A 24,515-nucleotide genomic window follows, 5' to 3' on the forward strand; every position below is an offset into this window, starting at 1 on the left:
ACTAAAAATACAAAAACTAGCCGGGCGAGGTGGCGGGCGCCTGTAGTCCAGCTACTCGGGAGGCTGAGGCAGGAGAATGGCGTGAACCCGGGAGGCGGAGCTTGCAGTGAGCTGAGATCCGGCCACTGCACTCCAGCTCGGGCGACAGAGCGAGACTCCGCCTCAAAAAAAAAAAAAAAAAAATAGAACTAAACTGAATATTGAAAGGAGACCTATCTTTAACCACATGGCACAAGAGGAAGAGGAAGTGAAAAAAAGCAAGGCATTTAGAACAAGACAGACCTGGGTTCAAATCCCAGCTCTGCCACTCACCAGCTTGGATAAATTATAAAATATTTGAGATTCAGTTTGCTTACCCAAAAGTTGGGATACTCTTCCTCCCAGAGTTGTGAGAATCAACTGAAATAATAGGTAGGAAAGCACTCTATAAAGGGAGGTACAAACATTAAGATTATTACTCTCTCCAGAGTAGGGAGAAGCTATGAAGAAGATGCTGCAGGCAGCAGAGGAGGGAACAGCCAGCTCAGCTAGGCCTGGACAGCAGTGCTCGGTAGCTCTGCGGCTGGAGACTGCAAAGTGTGGGCATTCCAACAGCTTCACCTTCCCCTTTCCCCTTTGCTGAAGCTGAAAATCAGATGCACCTATATAATAAGATGACAGATTTTACATAGTCAGCACTTACCAGATAGTAAGCCCTTTGAGGGCAAGGGCAGGTTGTTGTCATCTTTATCCCCAGCACCCAGCACAAGTGCTTGGCACAGAGCAGGTACCCAGTAAATATTTGTTGGATGAATAAGTAAATGGATTAATGACTGAATGACATATGGCACTAGTTTGACATTACAAGAAGTCCAAGCAGTACTCCATTCCTCCCCATTCCCAACCCAAGTCCTAACATATTGAGTGTGTAAAGGAGGCAAAGAGTTATGAAACAACAGCTGTTGGAGTCATCCCAGAGATGAGGCTGGGGCCAATGGCAATCAACCTCTCCTCTGTACCATTTTTATTATAAATAAGCTGCATATGGATAACCCAGGGAAGGCTAAAAGAGCCCTGAGGCTCCCAGGTGATAAAAAAGGGAGCTGCTTGGAGCATGGGAAAAAAAAAAAAAAAAAAAAGAAACACCAACAGGGTTTGATGTATACCAAGATTCAAATCTCAGTTTTGCCCCTAACTAGTCATGTTTGTGACCTTGGAAAAGTTACTTAACCAGTTTCATCATCTATATACAATAATACCCACCTTACAGGACTGATATAAGAATTAAATGAGATACTGTATATAGTGTTGAGTAGAATGTCTGGCATGTCCTAAGCACTCAGTAAACGGCAGCTATTAGTACTGTTCCCAGGATTGACAGGAATATTAAAGAAGAGAGTAGATGTAAAGTGCCCATCATACTTTATAGCAAGTGCACAACAGATGTGAGAAGAGGCAAGATCTACAGATGCTGCCCTGAAAAGGGTAGAACCTCACTTAACTGGCCAGAGCAATCTGAAAGCAAGCCCACTCCAGCCCACTCCCCGCACCCTCAAGAGAGAAAAACCCAGTCCCCTCCTGACCTTGGCATGGCATGGCCACTGAGCTGCAGCTTCCGGAAGGTCTCCTCATACTGAGGCAGCTCCACATATGTGATCAGCCACTGTACCACCTCATCCACAGTCCAATTGTATACTGTGAAAAGAGACAAGCAAAGTCATGACTCTAGAATGCCAAGCACTGCTTGCATTTATTGTCATATTGACCTTAATATTTACCACATTTGTGTGTGTTTAATATCTCTCTGTCCCATAAAATACTAACTATGAAAGGAGTATGCACTGTGAGTTTATTTATATGAAATCCTAGAAAAGACACATCTATAGTGATAGAAAGCAGATAAACGGTTAGCTGGAGCCACAAAGGGAGCTCCAGGGAAAATTCATAAATGCAATTTTATAAGGTGATGGATATATTCTATATTCTGAATGTAGTGGTGGTTACACAAATGATAACACCTGTCAAAATGCATCAAACTGTACATTTAAAATAGGTGTATCTTCTTTTATGTAAATTATAACTCAATAAATTTGATTTTGGTATATTTTTAAACTGTTGTGACCAGGGTTGAGAATCAACTATTCATCCATTCATCTATCCAGCTATTCAACTGAGCATTCATAAGTGGACTAGTTAGTGCCAAGCCTGGAGGAAGTTAGTTCCCAATCCAGTGGAAGAGATCAAAAGCTAAACAGCATGAGTGAAGCACAGATTCTGATAAAGAAAAATACGTAGAGCACAGAGAAGAAAGGAAATAACTGCCTAGGGGATCAGGTACAGCCTCAGAGAAGATGATGTATTGCAACATAAAGGATTAGTAGAAGCTTATCTGAAATATTTCATGAGTGTGGGGGGAGGAAGGCACTCAATACAGAATGAGGACAGGTGCAAAAGAAAAGATGTGAAATTTGATGTGCGTGAAACAGCAGTCCCCAACCTTTTAGGCATGAGGGACTGGTTTCATGGAAGATGATTTTTCCACAGACCTGGGCAGCGAGATGGTTTCAGGATGAAACTGTTCCACCTAGATCATCAGACATTAGTTAGATTCTCATAAGAAGCATGTAACCTAGATCCCTCACATGTGCAGTTCACAATAGGGTTCGCACTCCTATGAGGATCTAATGCCACTGCTGATCTGACAAAAGGTGGAGTTCAGGCAGTAATGCTCCCTCACCCACCACTCATCTCCTGCTGTGCAGCCCAGTCCCTAACGGGCCATGGACTGATACGGATCCGTGGTCCAGGGGTTGGAGACCCCTGGTCTAGAATATAGAATATATGGCAGGTTGTAGCAGAAGAAAGTTGAAGCCATGTCACAAAGCGTCTTGACTACCATGCTAAGATAGCTACTAGTATTGTCCTGGGATAAGCCTAACTCAGGTTGCTCTGGCCACTTAGGTGAGGCCCAACCCTTTTCAAGACAGAATCTATAGACCTCTCCTCCTCTCACATCTATTGTGTGCTTAGTATAGAGCACACTGGGCACTTTATAGCCATTCTCTTACTTGATGCTATTCAAGAGTTGCACTGTCCAAGCAGTAGTAGCCAGCAGCCACAGTGGATATTTAAATTTAAATTTATTAAAATTAAATAAATTAAGAATTCAGTTCCTCAATGGCACTAGCCACGCTTCAAGTGCCCAATAGCTAGATGTGGCTAATGGCTACCATATTGGACAGCATAAACCATCGAACATTTCCATCACTGTAGAAAGTTCTATTAGACAGCACTGGTAAAGATAATTTAATATAGGCTGGGAGCGGTAGCTCACGCCTGTAATCCCAGCACTTTGAGAGGCCAAGGTGGGAGATCGCTTGAACTCCAGAATTCAAGACCAGCCTGGGCAATACAGTGTGACCCTGTCTCTATTAAATTTTTTTTTTTAATTAGCCAGGTGTGGTGGTGCACACCTAGAGTCCCAGCTACTCAGGAGGCTGAGGTGGGAGGATCACTTGAGCCTGGGAGATTGAGGCTGCAGTGAGCCATGATCATGCCACTGCACTTTAGCCTGGGTGACAGAGTGAGACTGTTGCAAAACAAATTAAAAAAAGATAATTTATGGCCAGGCAGTGGTTCACAACTGTAATCCCAGCACTTTGGGAGGCCAAGGCAGATGGATCTGAGCTCAACATGGCGAAACCTCATCTCTATTAAAAATATAAAAATCAGCCAGGCGTGGTGGCGCATGCCTGTAGTCCCAGCTACTCAGGAGGCTGAGGCAGGAAAATCGCTTGAACTTGGGAAGCAGAGGTTGCAGTGAGCCAAGATCGCGTCACTGCACTTCAGCCTGAGTGACAGAGCAAGACTCCATCTCAAAAAAAAAAAAGGTAATTTACTATTGAAGTGTTTTGATTCTATATTTATATTTTGGAAATAAGCTAAAAGTAAAGAACACAAGTATATTCTGGATCATCTAGATATGTAAGAATAGAGGCTCTCAACTTCAGTGCTCATGTTGCATTTGTGTTTATAAGTGTGTTGATGCAAAACAGTTATTACAATGACACAGTTCACCTTTAAACAATGCAGGTTTTAACTGCCTGGGTCCATTTATACATGAATTTTATACATGGATTTTTTTTCTTTTTTTTTTTTTTTTTTTTGAGACAGAGTCTTGCTCTGTCACCCAGGCTGGAGTGCAGTGGCCGGATCTCAGCTCACTGCAAGCTCCGCCTCCCGGGTTTACGCCATTCTCCTGCCTCAGCCTCCCGAGTAGCTGGGACTGCAGGCGCCCACCACCTTGCTCGGCTAGCTTTTTGTATTTTTTAGTAGAGACAGGGTTTCACCGTGTTAGCCAGGATGGTCTTGATCTCCTGACCTTGTGATCCGCCCGTCTCAGCCTCCCAAAGTGCTGGGATTACAGGCTTGAGCCACCGCGCCCGGCCGGATTTTCTTTCAATAAAAGGTATACTGAGTGTGCCTGCTTCTCCTGCCTCCCTTCCTACCTTCTCTATCTTTTCTGCCTCTGCCACCCATGAGACAGCAAAACTAACCTCTCTTCTTTGTCCTCCTCCTCAGCCCACTCAATGTGAAGATGAGGATGAAAACCTTTATTATGATCCACTTCCACTTAATAAACAGTAAATATATTTTCTCTTCCTTATGATTATCTTAATAACATTTCCTTTTCTCTTACTTTATTGTAAGAATACAGTATATAATGCATATAACATAAAATATGTGCTAATAGGCTGTTTATGTTATTGGTAAGGCTCTGGTCAACAGTAGTTCAATTTTGAGGGAGTCAAAAGTTATAAGTGGATTTCTGACTATATGGGGGAAAAGGGACAGTCAGCACCCCTAAGCCCTGTGTTGTTAAGGCTCAACTGTATTTCCCTGGAATTTTAGGACATAATGTACTTCATAACAATAAAATATCTCAAATTTAAATATTTTAATACAAAAGAACCCAGAGGTCAAACTGATGTTTTTACACAAAATATACATTCATAATTGCAATTCAAATTTTTAAGACAAATATTACCCACTAAAAGATATAAACCACCAAGAACTGTCCCAACTGGTGCATCCCCAGAGAGACTAATGTAGTATTACAGGATCACCTATTATGATCTATCTGATAGCACTATAATGAATATGGGTCACTTTTGCCACCAAGCATCCTCTTCCCTTTTTGGTGACAACAGTATTCTGAATTTGTATTAACAGAATCACTCCTCCCTTGCTCTCAGCTAATATGCTTCAGGTAAAGCTAAATCAACCTCTAAAAATAGAGTATGTAACCCAAGCTAAACCAATCAATACCTTCCATCTTTCTGCCCATAGTGCTTAGTTCAGGGATGAGTACATAATTCAAGTCAAGGCTGAAGAAACTGAATTCTAAAATTTTTGTTTGGCCCATAGGGGATATGCTTGCTCTTCCACTATACTGGTGTCTGGGATAAAATGATCCTGCACTATAATGTTAATAACAACAATAATAATAATAACAGTAATAGAAGCCATCTCTTACATAGCGCTTACTCTATGAGAGTATTGTTCTAAGTACCTCACATATATTAACTCACTAATCTTCATCATTTTCATATGAAGTAGATATCCCATTTTATCCCCATTTTAAGGATGAAGAAACTAAAGCACAGAAAGGTTATATAACTTTCCCAAAGTTACCCAGCTAGGAATTGGGAAAGCCAAGATTTGGTCTAAGGCAGTCTGGCTCCATCATTCATGTTCTATGCATGTATGTGTGTGTGTGTGTGTGTTTGGGGGGAGGTTGTATGATGCTGCTGGAAGCCTTCATACAGAGGAAAAGCTGAGTCAAGATCCAGATGACAGGTCAGGCACAGTGACTCACGCCTGTAATCCCAGCACTTTGGGAGACTGAGGCGGGAGGATCACTTGAGCTCAGGGGTTTGAGATCAGCCTGGGCAACACAGAGAGACCACATATCTACAAAAAATAAAAATAAATAAATTAGCCAGGTGTGGTGATGCGAGTCTGTGGTCCCAGCTATTCAGGAGGCTGAGGTGGGAGGATGGCTTGAGCCTGGAAGGTCAAGGTTGCAATAAGCCGCGATCATGCCATTGCACTCCAGCTTGGGCAACAGAGTGAGTGAGATCCTGTCTCAAAAAAAAAAAAAAGAAAGAAAAAAAAAATCCAGCTGATATAATTTAAGCCCTGAGTCAGATCATGCCTGTAGAAATCCCTATTCATAGATATTTCAGTTTTGTGCAACAAGTACATTTTCCCTTTTGCTTATATCAGATTGAAAGGATTTTCTGTCATAACAGGAACCAACTCTAACTGAAACAACTGAGTGGTCATTTGCAACATGGCAAATTTCATCATCACCATACATGGAGCACTAGATCTACTGATTCCTCAATATTATAATGTGATGTTTTTAATGAATAGTCATAAAAAGTAGCCTTTTAAAATAATTTTTAGGCCGGGTATGGTGGCTCATGCCTGTAATCCCAGCACTTTGGGAGGTCGAGGTGGGTGGATCACCTGAGGTCAGGAGTTCGAGACCAGCCTGACCAACATGGTGAAACCCCATCTCTACTAAAAGTACAAAAATTAACTGAGCGTGGTGGTGGGCACCTATAATCCCAGCTACTCAGGAGGCTGAGGTAGGAGAATTGCTTGAACTCAGGAGGTAGAGGTTGCAGTGAGCCGAGATCATGCCATTGCACTCCAGCATGGGCAACAGAATGAGACTCTGTCTCAAAAAATAATAATAATAACAATAATAATAATAATTTTTTATATCTGTATTGTGTTTAAACATACAGAAAGCAAATTTATCTCTATACTTTGTTAAAAGTGAATTATGAAGGAATAGAAGTGACTTAATACAAAATACACAAGAATACGTTCCAGCCCAGTGAAGGTCAAATGAGATCATGAATCAAAGTTTCATGTAGCTTAAATAAAGAAAAGTGGTGGGAGAAATGAGTCATCACATGGTACCCAGCAATACAGACATGCTGAACTTAGAAGAGCCTGGAAGCAACCGATTTTCAGCCAAAAAGCATAATTTTATTGGATCTGAAGTTTATTTTTACTTAAAGTATAAATCTGTTTTTGTTTACATTTATATACAAATTTTATACAGTGACTTAAACTTTGTTTTATGTTTGTATATACTTAAATAACATTATAATAAAAAATAATTTAAGTCAGCACTGCAGGTCCAAGATGAATTATTTACCTTAAAAGGAATTTGTACATTCTTCAAGTTTGAAAACTGCTGTAAGCAGCAAGAAGCCAAAAAAGTTTTGAAGTTGAATGATATGCTGAGATTCATCACTGTCCTCTCGTAAGATCCGTATCTTTTTTCTTTGAAGAGACAGGTCTTGGTCAGGGGCAGTGGCTCAACACCTGTAATCCCAACACTTTGGGAGGCCGAGGTTGGCCAATGATGAGGTCAGGAGATAGAGACCATCCTGGCCAACATCCTGGCCCATCTCTACTAAAAATACAAAAAAATAAGCTGGGCGTGGTGGTACGCACCTGTAGTCCCAGCTACTTGGGAGGCTGAGGTAGGAGAATCGCTTGAACCCAGGAGGTGGAGGTTGCAGTGAGCCGGGATCACACCATCACACTCCAGCCTGGGTGACAGAGTGAGACTCCATCTCAAAAAAAAAAAAAAAAGAGAGAGAGACAGGTCTTGCTCTGCCACCGAGGCTTGAGTGCAGTGGCATGGTCACAACTCACTGCAGCCTTGAACTCCTGGCCTCAAGAGATCCTCCTGCCTCAGCCTCCTGAGTAGCTAAGACTGCAGGTATGTACTACTACCATGCCAGGCTAACTCTTTTTTTGTTTTTGTTTTTGTCTTTGTCTTTGTTTTGTTTTGTTTTTTTGAAAAAGAGTCTTGCTCTGTCACCTAGGCTGGAGTGCAGTGGCGTGATCTCAGCTCACTGTAGCCTCTGCCTCCCAGGTTCATGTGATTCTCCTGCCTCAGCCCCTGGAGTAGCTGGAATTACAGACACATGCCACCACACTCAGCTAATTTCTGTATTTTCAGTACAGATAGGGTTTCACCATGTTGTCCAGGTTGGTCTCAGACTCCTGGCCTCAAGTGATCCTCCCACCTCAGCCTCACAAAGTGCTGGGATTACAGATGTGAGCCACTGTGCCTGGTCAAATTCTTTTACTTGTTGTAAAGATGGGGGTCTCCCTGTGTTGCCCAGGCTGGTCTAGAACTCCTGGCCTCTGGCAATCCTCCAGCCTCAGCCTCCCAAAGTGATAAGATTATAGGCATGAGCCACCAGACCTGGTCTAATTTCCCTTTAATAGGCAGAAAACATTGAAGGCATGGAATATGTCCTATTCATTTTTGCTCATCCATTGTTTCTGAACTAAGAGCTTCATATACAGTGGCATCAATAAGAACTACTCTAAATGAGGGGTTCCAAACATGATTTGATGTGGGCCTCAAAACAACAAGAAAATCTCCTTAGAAAAATATACAGCTCACATGGATAAGTAACTTCTGAAATGCTTGTCAAAAAACAGGCATTTGGTCAGACACGGTGGCTCATGCCTATAATCCCAGCACTTTGGGAGGCTGAGGCAGGAGGATCACTTGAGGCCAGGAATTTGAGATGAACCTAAGCAACACAGCAAGACCCCAACTCTACAAAAGAAAAATAACAAAATTAGCCAGGCATAATGGCATATGCCTGTAGTCCCAGCTACTTAGGAGGCTGAAGTGGGAGGATAACTTGAGCCCAGGAGTTCAAGGTTGCAGTGAGCCATGACTGCACCACTGCATTCCAGCCTGGGCAGCAGAACGAGACCCTGCCTCAAAAACAAACAAAACAAAACAAAACAAACAAAATCAGACATTCCTCTCAGCCCAGCATGTGATGCAAAGCAGATAATGAGGAAGACAACCTGAATAAAATAAAGTTCAAGGCAAAAATGCTCCAATTTCTTAATGTCCTCAAGAAGATGCTGGAGTTCAGAAAGAAAGCTCTGAAGCTGAGTGCCTTTGGGGGAAGATTAGACTATTTGCAGAGGCATGGCAGGTGAGAAGGGAAAGGTGGCAGGGGAAAGAAATGAGGCAGACACAGTGTGTCCAGGAATGCATCCTAGAAGACAAGATACTAGAAGCTTAAGTGAAGGGTGCTTAGTCAGTGCTTGGTTAAATTTCTAATTCCCAGACTAGAATATGTTGGAAGAAAAAGATAAATTAATTTCCAAGACATACCATTGAGAAAAGAAGTATGACAGAGCTGGGATTAAATTAGTGTTGAGGGGTGGTGCATGCCTGTGATCCCAACTACTTGGGAGGCTAAGGCACGAGAATCACTTGAACCCAGGAGGCAGAGGCTGCAGTGAGCTAAGACCGTGCCACTGCACTCCAGCCTGGCGACAGACTGAGGTTGTCTCAAAAAAAAAAAAAAAAGGTAGCTCACACCTGTAATCCCAGTACTTTGGGAGGCCGAGGTGGGTGGATCACTTTGAGGTCAGGAGAGTTTGAGACCACCCTGGCCAACATGGTGAAACCCTGTCTCTACTAAAAATACAAAAATTAGCCAGGCATGGTGTCACATGCCTGTAATCCCAGCTACTTGGGAGGCTGAGGTGGAAGTATCACTTGAACCCAGGAGGCGGAGGTTGCAGTGAGCTGAGATCTCACCACTGCACTCCAGCCTGGGCAACAGAGCAAAACTCCGCCTCAAAAACAAAAAAAGGTGTTGAGGGATGGACTTGGTGGCTCATGCCTATAATCCCAGCACATAGGGAGGTTGAGACAGGTAGATCGCTTGAGCCCAGGAATTCAAGGCCAACCTGGGAAACAAGACAAAACCCATCTCTAAAAAAAAATACCAAAAAATTAGGCAGGTGTGGTAGTACATGCTATAGTCCTAGCTACTCAGGAGGCTGAGGTGAGAGGATCACTTAAGCCTGGAAGACAAAGGTTGCAGTGAGCCGAGATTGCAACACTGTACTCCAGCCTGGGTGACAGAGCAAGACCTTGACTCAAAAAAAAAAAAAAAAATGCTGAGGAAAGTTAAATGGACTAGAATGTATTATTCCTGAAAATGAATATATATCCTAATGCATTGCAGATGTTATCATTTACTATGGTCTGGAGTGTCAGGTAATGAAGGCATAAGAGAGTGATACACAGATATGAGGCAGACAGACAAGTGCTAGCCTGTAAAGTGCAGAGAACAACATACTCCTGCCACTGCTGCCAAGGGAACTCGACCTCATCCAGCACAAAGGGGCCTTTCTGCCTAGAGTGTAGTGGAAAGAAGGCTACTTTTTTATTGCTAGAAGGCCTGAAGCCAGCAGTGCATCAAGGGCCTTTTGTCTACTGGGAGGATGCCTTGATACAAGTCTGGGCATAGAATCTTGGCATGCAGAAACTCCCCTATCAGCACCCTACACCACAGTGGTGACAGGCAGAAGTCACTCTAGACCAGGGTTTCTGAGCCTCTGCACCAATGACATTTGAGATGAGACAATTCTTCATTGTGGAGACTGTCCTATGCATTGCAGGATGTTTAATGACATAGATGCCAGTAACATGCTGCCAATCATGACAATTAAAAAATGTCGCCAGATATTGTTCAGTGTCCCATGGAAGGGAAAAACTGCCCCTAGCTGAGAACCACTGCTCTAAGCACTGCTTTAAGTGAGGCACATAGTCTCTAAGGGGGCCAATACACTCCACTGAAGATAGACTCTAGAATAATCAGCTCCTATATAGCTAAGTTGTAGGGGAAAAGGATAATAACTTCAGCATGTCAGACCAAACCTTAAGATGGTTTTGGTTTGTTTGTTGTTGCTGTTGTTTTTATCTGTATATATCATTTTGTTACCTAGGCAGATGCCCTATCTAGGTAGCATTTGGCAGCATGGCATCCACCTGGAGTCACTATAGTCTGAACAAAACAAGCCAGGATGAGCTGTATCCTCTATAACATCTGTATCTCAGATAGCAACCCTGAGTTCCAGCATGAAGATCTCTTTCAAAAGACCAGCTGATATATCAGGGCTTCCTGTCCACAAGGTTCAAGCACCTAAAAGTTAAAAGTCTTGTTCTGTTTTCTCATTCCAAAAGAGAAAATGGGAAGAATCCTTGGGCCAGAGTGAAGAAGAAGGCAACAGCAAGTACAGAGAGCTGTGGCTATCAGTGACAGGCTGCAGAATTTGGCAAAGAGAGCTTACCACAGATACAGACTCCAAATGACTCATATGTCCAAATCCCAGTAGGACATGCAAGCGAGAGCCAATGTCCTAACGTCATAAGTCTCCCATCCCCTGAGCCTGTCCATGTGGCCCCCAGCCAGATCAAAGACTACATCTCTGGGCAAAATGACAAACAATGCTACACCCAATCAGAGAAGGCTAACCCCTGGAGTTCTACACAACAAACCATCCTTCATAAGAGAGACACACAGGGTGACTTAACTCCAATCTTTTTTTTTTTTTTTTTGAGACAGACTCTCACTATGTCGCCACGCTGGAGTGCAATGGTACAATCTCAGCTCACTGCAACCTCCACCTCCCAGGTTGAAGCGATTCTCCTGCCTCAACCTCCTGAGTAGCTGGGATTACAGGCAAGTGCCACCATGCCTAGCTAATTTTTGTATTTTTAGTAGAGACAACATTTCACCATGTTGGCCAGGATGGTCTCGATCTCCCGACCTCGTGATCCGCCCACTTCGGCCTCCCAAAGTGCTGGGATTACAGGCATGAGCCACCAGGCCTGGCCATCTCCAATCTTTTTAATGACATAATCTACCTGTAAAAAAGCTTTGTACATACATTGCCAATATATGTACATGTTTATAAATTAGATTCATTTACTAACATTAGACTGTAAAACATACATAAAAATTAAACAATGAGTTAACAATAAGTACAATATAAATACAACCTCTAGTATCTTCTTCAAATGAACAAATGATGGCAATCTGTGGGTCCTGGATCACTTGTTGTCCATCTTATCAGTATTTATATTATGTTTTCTCACTAAAAGTATCACTTACCCCCACAGACTTCTTATGGAGGTAAAGGGGGAAGGTATTAAAAAAATTAAAAAGTACTTATGACACATATCCACAAAGAATCCCAGAAACTGATGTTCAGTTAGCATCTTGGGTAGCAAAGATATACCCTGGTCTCCACACTATGTTTTATAGATAAGAACGGACCTTTTATGTTTGAGAACAATTTTCATGTAAAAATCAATAAAACCTCCTGTTTTATTCTGAGGTAGCTACAAAAACTAAAGGTATTAAAGACTGCCAAACCCCTGGCATTTTAGAACACTGATTTTTTATTTTAGGATATATTACAAAAAACACTGAATTTGAACCTGGAAGACCTTGCCTAGCCTATCTGCCATGAACTAGCTTGTGTAAATCACTTAACCATTATAAACCTCAATTTCTCCTTCTGTAAAGTATTCATTTTGCTATTCAACAAGCATTTATTTCATTCTATTCTGAGACCACGCACTGGGAATAGAGCAATGATCAAGAGGGAGATCCCTACTCCCATGTAGCTTACAATTTAGCAATATCTGTCTCCCAGAGTTGTTGAATTAAATGAGTTAATGTGTTTGAAGATGCCTAGGATTTAATACAAACTCAGTAGTAATTTTTTTTCATATGTACCTTCATTCAAAAAGGGGTAGATATTAAGGACTGGTCAGAATCTGGATGGACAGAGATGCAGATCTGCCAGAAGAAAGAATCATGAACAAAGACAAAGAGCTGTAAGATGTGAAGCATGCTCAGAGACTCTAGTTTGTCTGGAGTTCAAGAGTTATATCAGGGTCAAGGAGAATGAGGTATTGCTGACACCAAATGACAAAGGTCTTGAAAACAAGTGGTCTCAAACTCCAAAATAATATATTCATTAGGGGGAAAAAACATTTGTTGAGCAGCTACTACTTGCCAGGCATCACTCTAGAAGGTAAAGATACAACAATACACAAAACAGAGTCACAGATCCCACGGTGCTTATATTCTGGTGGAGAGAGACAATGTAAAACACTATAAACAAATAATTATATGTCAGATGGTGAAAAGTATAATGAAAAACAATTAAGCCATAAGGGGTTAAGGGAATAAAAAATAGTCCTATATTGTGTGAGGTCAGATCAGGGAAGGCCTCTCTGATGAAGTGATATTTGAGCAGAAAATGAAATAAAAGGTGCGACCCATGTGGACATTTAGGGGAAGGTCATACCCGGCAGAAGGAACAGTATTACTCCCTAGCACTTGAGCTACAGCAATACATCCAGGGATGTGCCAAGGCAAACAGTTGGCCTTGGCCAATCTTTTCTCTTGCCAGGGAAGGAATAAGTAATAGTAAATTGATTCCTGAATCAGTATCTTTTTCCCATAGTGGACCTGTGGTGCCTCCAGACGAAGCCCTCATCTACTTTTGTGGTTTCAAATCCCCATCTCAAGAGAATGAGGTCTGGCAGGAAAGTTGCCAGTACTTTCTTTGCCCCTGCTTCACACAGCTGTTAGTTGGTCACTTAGCCTTTAGTCAGCTAGTCAGATATAGCACAGTGGTTAAGAATGTGAGCTCTGGCCAAGCACGGTGGCTCACACCTATAATCCTAATACTTTGGGAGGCCAAGGCAGGAGGATTGCTTGAGGCCAGGAGTTCAAGACCAGCCTGGGCAACAAAGTGAGACCTCATCTTTACAAAAAATAAACAAAATTAGCTGTGTGTGATGGCACGCACCGGTAGTCCCAGCTACTTGGGAGGCTGAGGTGGGAGGATCACCTGGAGTTGAGGCTAGAGTGAGCCAAGATTGTGCCACTGTACTCCACCTTGAGTGATAGAGAAGATCCCATCTCAAAAAAAAAAAAAGAATGTGAACTTTGAAACCAGGTGTCTTGATTTGAATTTGCAATTTGCCACTTACTAGATGTAAGACCATGTGCAAATTACTTAATCTTTTGTGCCTCATTTTTTTCACCACCAAAATGATGAAAATCATAAAAATGTAGTAAAGGGAAGCTCCTAGCATACTGTAATTGTAAAAAAAAATCTATGATTATTATCACCATTCATTTATTCATTCATTCACTAAGCTTGTATTGGCTTCTACTCTAGCAGGTAAAGGATGAGTTAACGAGCACAGAGGTGAATCTGCGTGAACTCCATTCTCAAGGGCTCTCTTCTAGAGAGGGGAATATACAAGGAAACAAATGAATATAATATAGTGTGATAAATGCTAGGTCACAGGGATATACAAGGTGATGTGGTAGCACAGAGAAAGGAGTGACTGACAGAATCAGAAAAGGCATCACAAAACCCAGCTTCTTATTTGTCTACTTTGGATAACAGCACTCCAAGGCAACTATGAAATCCTTCCAAAGTGGCCCTTCCTAAAGATAGTGTGTGACCTGGAACTGTGAATTGTCTCTTTAAGTAGCTTCCTTCTGGTTCCCACTAGTACTCATCTGGAACTACAGTGAGGTAGAGGTCTTCATTTTCTAATCTGATGTCATTATCAAACCCTGAGCCAATGCTGCAAAAATAATCTGGCCTAGGCCTCATGTGATAGGCTCACTAGGCTACCAGGCAAAAACCAGGTCTCCTAGGACCTAATAGGACATGCTATTAAAGACCACCTATAGAGCAGCTACAAGGTTAGTAGAGCCAGGTTAGAGAAGTCTGACAGCATGGCTGCAGAGTAGTAAGAGAACCTAGGAGCTCTGAAATGCTAGGTAGGCCAAACAACTTATCTAAGATCACACAATCAAACAGCCAAGGACACATTTTTGTGTGCTGCATTCCTACTCTGGGCCAGGCCCTGTGCTAAGTATTAAGAGATAAAATCATATAAAATGCTGCACTCCAGCAGTCTGATGGGAAAACAGGCAGTGGAACAGATCTTTGCATTTAGTGTGCTAATGGCTGTGAAGAGATAGGGGCTGTAGGAACACAGAAGAAGACACCTAACCTAGCCTGTGGTTTTCAGGGAAGATGTCTTAAAGAAATGATCAATTGAGTTTCAAATAGATCAACAAAGGAGAAAGATGAACAGAGAAAACAGCATATATGAAAGCACCATGGGATGAAAAAGAATAACATTTCCTAAGAAATGCCCATATAGCATTGCACTTCCAGAGGAGATGTGGTGTGGAATGATGGAAAACAAGTAGATCAGAGAAATAAGCATGGACCTTGTATGCTCAACTCATCTAGCACAATGCCTGGTATATAGAAGGTACTCAGTAAATTTTTAACACAGAATTGTTTACATAAATTGTAGGAGAAAAACACTACCTTCTGGGGCCAATACCACAAAGGTAGATAAGGAATAACAGAGAACTACAGCATTAAAATATAAATAAACTCTCAAGATATAAAATATCATCAGGGCCAGGCACAGTGGCTTACACCTGTAATCCCAGCACTTTGGGAGGTCGAGGCGGGCAGATCATATGAGGTCAGGAGTTCAAGACTAGCCTGGCCAACATGATGAAACCCCATCTCTACTAAAAATACAAAAAATTAGCTGGGCTTCATGGTGTGTACCTGTAGTCCCAGCTACTCGGGAGGCTGAGGCAGGAGAATCGCTTGAACCTGGGAGACAGAGGTTGCAGTGAGCCAAGATCATGCCACTGCACTCCAGTCTGGGCAAGAGAGTGAGACTCCATAAAAAAATACAATATAATAAAATAAAATATCACCAGATTTTTATTTATGTGTACATATTACTCTTTTCTCCCAGATAAGGTAATTCATTTTGAGATTACAGATGGACGTTTAATTTTAATGCATCTGACTAACATCTCACAGATAAACATGAAAAAAAAATCATTGAGATTTTCTTTCTTTTTTTTAGAGATAGGGTTTCGTTCTGTCACCCAGGCTGAAGTACAGTGGCATGATCATAGCTCACCGTAGCCTCAACCTCTGGGGCTTAAGTGATCCTCCAACCTCAGCCTCCCAAAGGGCTGGAATTGCAGGCATGAGTCACCACGCAGAGCCAACATTTTCTATAATTTTTTTTTCACCAGAAATTACTAAGCTTTTGGTATCTTATTTTGCTGAATCTCAAATGAGACAGCAATTGTGATGTAAGCTTATTGCTACTCCTACACAAACTGAAGGGTTATCTGACCAATAGGAAAGCCAGTATTTATTCTTTCAAAATAACATACGATTACAATTTATTGCTATACAAGTATTTACTTGTAACATTTTTAACAGTATCTTTATTTCTCCAGCTTCCATTTAAGAATATTTCTTACACCCAGAAATCTGATGTCCTAACTTGTTTGTTTCACATATGGGGGAAAAATGGGAAACCACTGAAAAATGTAAGCAGAGACCTCGTCAGATCTGGAACCAAGTGAAAGATACATAGCAGTAGAGCTAGGCTGGGCCAAGAATAACAGTATATGAAGAACAACAGCCCAAGCAAAAGATGATTCAGCTGACACTTCTGTTTCAGGGTAAGCTGAAGTACCAGAGATGGAATTTACCCTCCCTCCTGAATTAAAATTACCCCCCCAAAAAAGACAACATATATGAAATAATGGTTATCATCAGACACTGGATATCAGCCTACAGAGGACAATGTTTCTTGAGAGATGCGAAACAAATGAGGGAAATTCCACAATTGCCCCAGCTTATGGACTTGAAGTTCCAAGCCACAGTGCAAGGAGTAAAATCTAAGATTGAGAGAGGGAAATGAAAATACACTACTGGAAGCTTCTTATACTACATGCGACATGGTATAAAATTTCTTGAAAGTAGGCCCAGTGTGCAGTGGCTCACATCTGTAACAAAAGCACTTTGGGAAGCTGAGGTAGGTGGATCACCTGAGGTCAGGAGTTCGAGACAAGCCTGACCAACATGGCAAAACCCCGTCTCTATTAAAAATACAAAAATGAGCTGGGCCTAGTGGCATGCACCTGTAATTCCAGCTACCCAGGAGGCTAGGGCACGAGAATCTCTGGAACCCAAGAGGCAGAGATTGTAGTGAGCCAAGACTGCACCACTGCACTCCAGCCTGGGTTACAGGGCAAGACTCTGTCTCAAAAAAAAAAAAAAAAGACTGTGATGAGTTAAAGATACATATTTTTATCTCCTAACGCAACCACTAAAATACCAGATATAGCTAATAAGCCAACAAAGAAGATATAATTGAATTATAAAAAATGCTCAATTAATCCAAAAGAAAGCAGAAAAGGTAGGAAAAGGAATTAAAGAACAGATGGGACAAACAGAAAACAAATAGCAAGATAATGGACTAACCTAAATTATCTTATATTAACAATCATATCAATCATATTTGATTAATCATATTAATAATCACACCAAACATAAATGGTCTAAATAATGCAATTAACAGATATTGTCACATTGCAAAATATACATATATGAGATAGGATCCAACTATATGTGCCTATAGGAAATGCATTTTAAATATAAAAATACAAATAGATTAAATGTAGAGAGATGGAAAAAGACATTCCAAACTAAATACAGTCAAAAGACAGCTATATTTTTATCAAAACAGATTTCAGAGCAAAGACTACCACCAAGGATAAAGCAGGTCATTTCATAACGTTGAAGAGGTCAGTTAATCACCAAGAAATAATCATCCTAAATCTTTATGCACCTAGTAACAGAGCTTCAAAATACATGAAGCAGAAACTACAAGGAAAAATAGGTAAATCCACAGTTACAACTGGACACTTAAATACTCCTAACAACTGATAGAACAAGTAGGCAGGCCAGGTGCACTGGCTCATGCCTGTAATTCCAGCACTTTGTGAGGTTGAGGAGGGCAGATCACTTGAGGTCAGGAGTTCAAGACCAGTCAACATGGTGAAACCCCGTCTCTACTAAAAATCCAAAAACTAGCCAGGCATGGTGGCACACACCTGTAATCTCAGCTACTCAGGAGGTTGAGGCAGGAGAATTGCCTGAACTCAGGAGGAGGAGGTTGCAGTCAGCCGAGATCACGCCATTGCACTCCAGCTTAGGCAACAGAGGGAGACTCCATCGCAAAAAAAAAAAAAAAAAAAAAAAAAAAAAAAAAGATAGAACAAGTAGGCAGAAAATCGACAAAGATATGTAGACTTGAACAATACCATCAACCAACATGACCTGATTTTCTCCCATTCTGTAGGTTGCCTGTTCACTCTGATGATAGTTACTTTTGCTGTACAGAGGCTCTTTAATTATATCCCATTTGTCAATTTTTGCTTTAGTTGCATTTGCTTTTGGCATTTTTATCATGAAACCTTTGCCTGTGCCTATGTCCTGAATGGTACAGAATGGGAGAAGATGTTTGCAATCTATCCGTCTGACAAAGGTCTAATATCCAGAGTCCTCAAGGAACTTAAACAAATTTACAAAGATAAAATAAACAACCCCATTAAAAAGTGGGCAAAGGGCGTGAACAGATACTTTTCAAAAGAAGATATTCGTGCAACCAACAAACATATGAAAAAAAGCTCAACATCACTGATCACTAGAGAAATGCAAATCAAAACCACAATGAGATACCATCTCATACCAGTCAGAATGGCAATTACTAAAAAGTCAAAAAACAACAGATGCTGGCAAGGTTGCAGAGAAAAAGGAACACTTTTACATTGTTGGTGGGAATATAAATTAGTTCACCATTGTGGAAGACACTGTGGCAATTCCTCAAAGATCAAGAAGCAGAAATACCATTTGACCCAGCAATCTCATTACTGGGTATATATCCAAAGGAATATAAACCATTCTATTATAAGATAAATGCACATGTATGTTCATCGCAGCACCGCAGCACTATTCACAATAGCAAAGACATGGAATCAACCCAAATGCCCATCAATGAAAGACTGGATAAAGAAAATGTGGTACATATATACCATGGAATACTATGCAGCCATAAAAAGGAATGAGATAATGTCCTTTGCAGGGCCATGAATAGAGCTGGAAGCTGTTGTCCTTAGCAAATTCATACAAGAACAGAAAACCAAACAGTGCATGTTCTCACATGTAAGCGAGAGCTCAATGATGAGAACACATAGACACATCAGGGGGAACAACACACATTGTCAGGGGAGTGGGAGGAGGGAAAGCATCAGGAAGAACAGCTAATGGCTGCAGGGCTAAACACCTAGGTGACGGGATATCTGTGCAGAAAACCACCATGGCACACATTTACCTATATAACAAACCTGCACATCCTGCACATGTACCCTGGAACTTAAAAGTTGAAGAAAAAAAAATGCAAAACAACAAAAACAGACCTGATTTACATTTATAGAAATCTCCACCCAACAGAACAGTTACAAGTACACATGGAATACTTAACATGATAGACCATGCTGTAGGACACAAAAGAAAAAAATCTTAAAATTTTTTAAAGGATTCAAGTCATATAAGTATGATCTCAGATCACAAGGGAATTAAATTAGAGATCAATAACCAAAAAAGTCTAAAAAAATCTCCAAATATTTGGAAACTAAATAACTTGCTTCTAAATAACTTGTGGAACTAAAGATGTCAAAAAGGAAATATAAAATATTCTGAGCTAAGTGAAAATAGAAGCACAACATTTCATCCAATATAATGATAAACCAATACTGGATGGATCTAAGATCTAAAACAGATTTTAAAGGTATGCATTTCCAGGGCAAAAAGAAGCTCTCAAATTAGAACATATTATTAAGAGATACTAAGTTATTGAAGATTGTATCAGGAAAAAAAGTAATAGAACATTTGCCATTAATTGTGTCTCCATTCTAGGTATTTTTATTCTGTCTGTGATACTAATAAATCAGTTGGAAAAGAGAGAAAAAAAAAAACACAATACACCAGAATTTGGGAAATGCCTCTAAAGCAGTAGTTAAGGGAGATTTACAGCACTAAATTATGTATTAGAAAAGAAGAAAGGTCTCATATTGGTGACCTTAGTTTCCACCTTACCAAACTAAAAAATAAAAGAGCAAATTATACCCAAAGTAGCAGATGAAAGAAAATAATCAAATCAAAGTGGAAATCAATGAAATAGAAACCAGAGAAAAATCAATAAAACCAAACACTGGTTCTGTAAAATTAACAAAGATCTAATATGACCAATCAGTAAAAAAAAGAAGACACAAATTATTAAGATCAGTAATGAGACATTATTACAGATTTTACAGACATTAGAATAAGGGAATTTTATTGACATATACCAGTAAATTTGACAACACAGGTGAAATAGACAAATTTCTTGAAAGACACAAAGTACCCAAGCTCACTCAAGAAATAGGTAACTTGAACAGCCTTATACCTATTAAAGAAATTGACACTATAATTAAAAACCTTCCCACAAAGAAAACTCTAAGCTCAGTTAGCTTCACTGCTGAATTCTATCAAATATTTAAGAAAAAATAATACCAATTCTACATGAACTCTTCAAAAAAACTTCAGAGGAATACTTCATAATTCAACCTATGAGACAAACATTATCCTGATATCAAAAACAAAGACATTTTAAGAAAACTACAAACCAGTATCCTTCATGAACAAAGACATAAAAATTTAAAACAAAATTTTAGCAAATCTAATCCAACAATATAGTGAAAGGATAATACATTATGACCAAGGGGACTTATCCAAGAATGCAGGGTTAGCTTTACACTCAAAACTCAGTCACTGTAATTTATCAAATTAACAAACAAACAGAAAAGCCATGCAATCATCTCAATAAACACAGAAAACGCATTTGAAAAAATCCAGCATCTATGCCTGATAAAGACTCAGCAAACCAGGAGAGGCACTACAAAAACCCCACAGCCAACATTATATATATATATATATATATATTTTTTTTTATATTATATATATTTTTTTAACATTTATTTTTATTTTATTTATTTATTTTTCTGAGACAGTGTCTCACTCTGTTGCCCAGACTGGAGTGCAATGGCACAATCTTGGCTCACTGCAACCTCCACCTCCCAGGTTCAAGCGATTCTCCTGCCTCAGCCTCCCGAGTAGCTGGGATTACAGGCACCCGCCACCACGCCCAGCTAATTTTTGTATTTTTAGTAGAAATGGGGTTTCACAATGTTGGCCAGGCCGATCTCGAACTCCTGACCTCATGATCCACCCGCCTTGGCCTCCCAAAGTGCTGGGATTACAGGCATGAGCCACCACACCTGGCCCAACATTACATTTAATGGTGAAAGACTGAATGTTTTCTAAGATCAGAAATGGCCGGGCGCCAAGGCAATCAGGCAAGAAAAAGGGGAAAAAAAGCATCAGATTGGAAAAGAAGTAAAACTGTCTTTATTGGCAGACAAACATTATTGTCTATGGAAAAGTGATGAAATCTACTAAATGAGTTTAGCACTTCATAGAATATAGATTTTTAGTTTAGAATATAAAATCAATATATAAAAATCAATTACATTTCTGTATGTAAGCAACAATCAGAAATTATTTTAAAATACCATTTGCATAGTAAATGTTGTTATATGTATTTTACCATGATTTTAAAAAAATACCATATACAATAGCATAAAAAACTATGAACTACTTAGTAATAAATCTGACAAAAGATGAGAAAGTTCTATACACTGAAGAATAAAAAATAATACTCAGAGAAACTGTATCTCCTAAATAAATGGAGAGATGTACTTTGTTTATGGGTTGAAAGAACATCAGTATTTTGAAGATGTCAGCTCTCTCAAACTCATCTACAGATTCAATGCAATCCTATTCAAAGTCTCACCAGGCTTTTTTGTAGAAATTGACAAGTTTATTCAAGGACCTGAAACAGCCAAAACAACTTGAAAAAGAAGAAATAAGTTGGAGGGCTAACACTACTTGATTGAAATAATTATTATAATTTTATGGTAATCAAAATAGCATGGTACTGGCATAAAGACAAATGGATCAGTGTATCATAATAGAGAGTCCAAAAGTAAACTCACACTTATACAAACTACTTGAGGCGTTTTTTGTTTGTTTGTTTTTTAGAAACAGGTTCTTGCTATGCTGCCCCGGCTGGACTCTAACTCCTGGGCTCAAGCAGTTTTCACCCACCCCCAACCTCAGCCACCTGAATAGCTGGGACTACAGTGTGTGCTACTGCACTCAGCTTAAACAACTGATTTTTGGCAAAAGATGAGAGGTGAGGCAATGCAATGGAGAAAAGAACAGCATTTCAACAAACAGTTCTAGGACAATTGGGACCATGTGTAAGCACAATAAAGAACTAAGTTCCATACTTCACACCACATATAAAAATTAATACAAAATGAATTATACATATAAATGTAAAACATAAAACTACAAAACTTCTAGAAAGAAACAGAATCTTTGTGTGATCCTGGGTTAGGCAAAGATTTATTAGATACAATACCAAAAGCATGATCTATTAAAAAACAAATTGATAAACTGGACTTCATCAAAATTACAACTTTCTGCTTTTCAAAAGACACTGTTAAAAGAATGACAGGAAAAGCCACAGATTTGGAGAAAATCTTAGCAAAGTATATATTTGATAAAAGACTTAAACGGAGAATATATAAAGAATTCTCAAAACTCGATTTAAAAAAACAGTAAAAAGCAGACAAAAGATTTAACAGATACTCTACCAAAAAGAGATATGAATGGAAACATGTACATAAAAAGATGCTCAACACTATTAGTCATTAGGCAAATACAAAATAAAACCACGATCATTATACTATCAAAATGGCTAAAATTAAGTAGACCGACCATACCAAGTGTTTGCAAAGATGTGGAAGAACTGAAAATGTCATATACTGCTGATGGGAATATAAAAAATACAACTATTTTAGAAAACAGTTTGACAGTTTCTTAAAAACATATACCTACCATATGATCTAGTCATTCCACTCCTAGATATTTACCTAAGAGAAAAGAAAATATATGTCCATACAGACTTGCATGTGAATGTTCATAGCAGCTTTATTTGTAATAGCCAAAAACTAAAAGCAGCTCAATGTCTCCCACTAGGCAAATAGGTAAATAAATTGTGGTATGTCTCTACAATGGACTACTACTAAGCAATAAAAGGGAGTTAACTATTTACACAGGCAAAACATAAATGAACCTCAAAATAGTTACACTGAGTGAAAGTGGCCAGATTATTTTTTTAAAGTACATATTATATAATTCCATTTAAATAAAACTGTAGTAAATGCAAACTAATCTATGGCAGAAAGCAGATCGGTGGTTGCTGGGGGAGCAGAGACTACAAAGAGCTATGAGAAAACTTTCAGGGGTGATGAGTATAATCACTATCTTTAATGCAGTGATGGTTTCACAATTGTATACATGTATCAAAATCTTAAAAATAGTAAACTTTAGAGATTTACACCTTTTTGTATGTCAGTTGCAACTCAATATCTTTTTAAAAAGGTAATGAAGTTGAGCTAAGGCAGTATCATAGGAGATGCACAGGTAGAACCCTCAGGTGAGAGATACTCAGTTTGTTATCTATTAAATGGGAATACAAGTAAAACCTTTTATCCTCAAGTGTCTATTTAAAATAAATATAAAACGACTGTGATAAATGTCACTACATGGATGCTAGTTGTTTTTATTATCAGGAAAAAGAAATTATCTGAAAGAATGTAAGGGGAAAGAAAAAGCCAACTGTATGATTCTTCCAAAAATACAGCAGCAAACAACTAATGTCTGAGGTTTTTGACTAAATGAGTTGATGATTCACTTAGAAAAATAATTTTTAAATGACTAAAAGAAAATAATAAACATATCTCTCATTGGGTTTATGTAAAAGCAAAAACGGGCTGCCAACTCTTTCATATGGATCTGACTTTTGAAATGGTTTAGACAGAAGTCTGATGCCACCTGACCTCCCTGTGTTGTGTCAACAGAGAGGTCAGCAGCTCTGCTGGGTGTTTTCTTTATTTTTTATTTTATTTTATTTTTTCTTTTTTGAAATGGAGTTTCACTCTTTTACCCAGGCTGGAGTGAAGTTGTGATCTCAGCTTACTGCAACCTCCGTCCCCTGGGTTCAAGCGATTCTCCAGCCTCAGCCTCCCGAGTACCCGGGATTATAGGTGCCCACCACCACACCTGGCTAATTTTTGTATTTTTAGTAGAGACAGGGATTCATCATGTTGGCCAGGTGGGTCTTGAACTCCTGACCTCAAGTGATCCAACTGCCTCAGCCTCTCAAAGTGCTAGGATTACAGGTGTGAGCCACCACACCCAGCCTGGATGTTCTTTCTAAAGCCTTCCTAGCTCTCCAGTACAGTAAGTCCTCAATGAATGTCATCAATGGGTTGTTGGAAACTGCAACTTTAAGCAAAACCATGTATAACAAAACCAATTTTACCAGAGGCTAACTGATATAATCAAGGGTGAAGTTCCTATGGCATATTTCTGGTCACAAAAACATCACCAAACTTACAAATAAAGACCAAAACACTTCTAATATTACACAATGAAATAAATGTGACCTGTATATACATTTAAGGAAGATTAAAACAAGTAAGATAATTATTTACCTGCTT

General features: G+C 39.7%; 1 protein-coding gene across 6 annotated transcripts in view; it reads right to left on the bottom strand.

Annotated features, from left to right (window-relative positions):
• STIM1 (stromal interaction molecule 1) overlaps positions 1–24,515 on the bottom strand; it is a 222,740-nt gene that overhangs the window by 33,597 nt on the left and 164,628 nt on the right. For all 6 annotated transcript variants that reach the window (XM_033206878.1, XM_033206880.1, XM_033206875.1 and 3 more), the window contains one exon: positions 1,563–1,674. In XM_033206878.1, the coding sequence (XP_033062769.1) occupies positions 1,563–1,674 (112 nt within the window). The remainder of the gene's footprint in view (positions 1–1,562; positions 1,675–24,515) is intronic.

Source organism: Trachypithecus francoisi, unplaced genomic scaffold (assembly GCF_009764315.1).
Source record: "Trachypithecus francoisi isolate TF-2019V2 unplaced genomic scaffold, Tfra_2.0 Lachesis_group8, whole genome shotgun sequence".
Classification (NCBI taxonomy): domain Eukaryota; kingdom Metazoa; phylum Chordata; class Mammalia; order Primates; family Cercopithecidae; genus Trachypithecus; species Trachypithecus francoisi.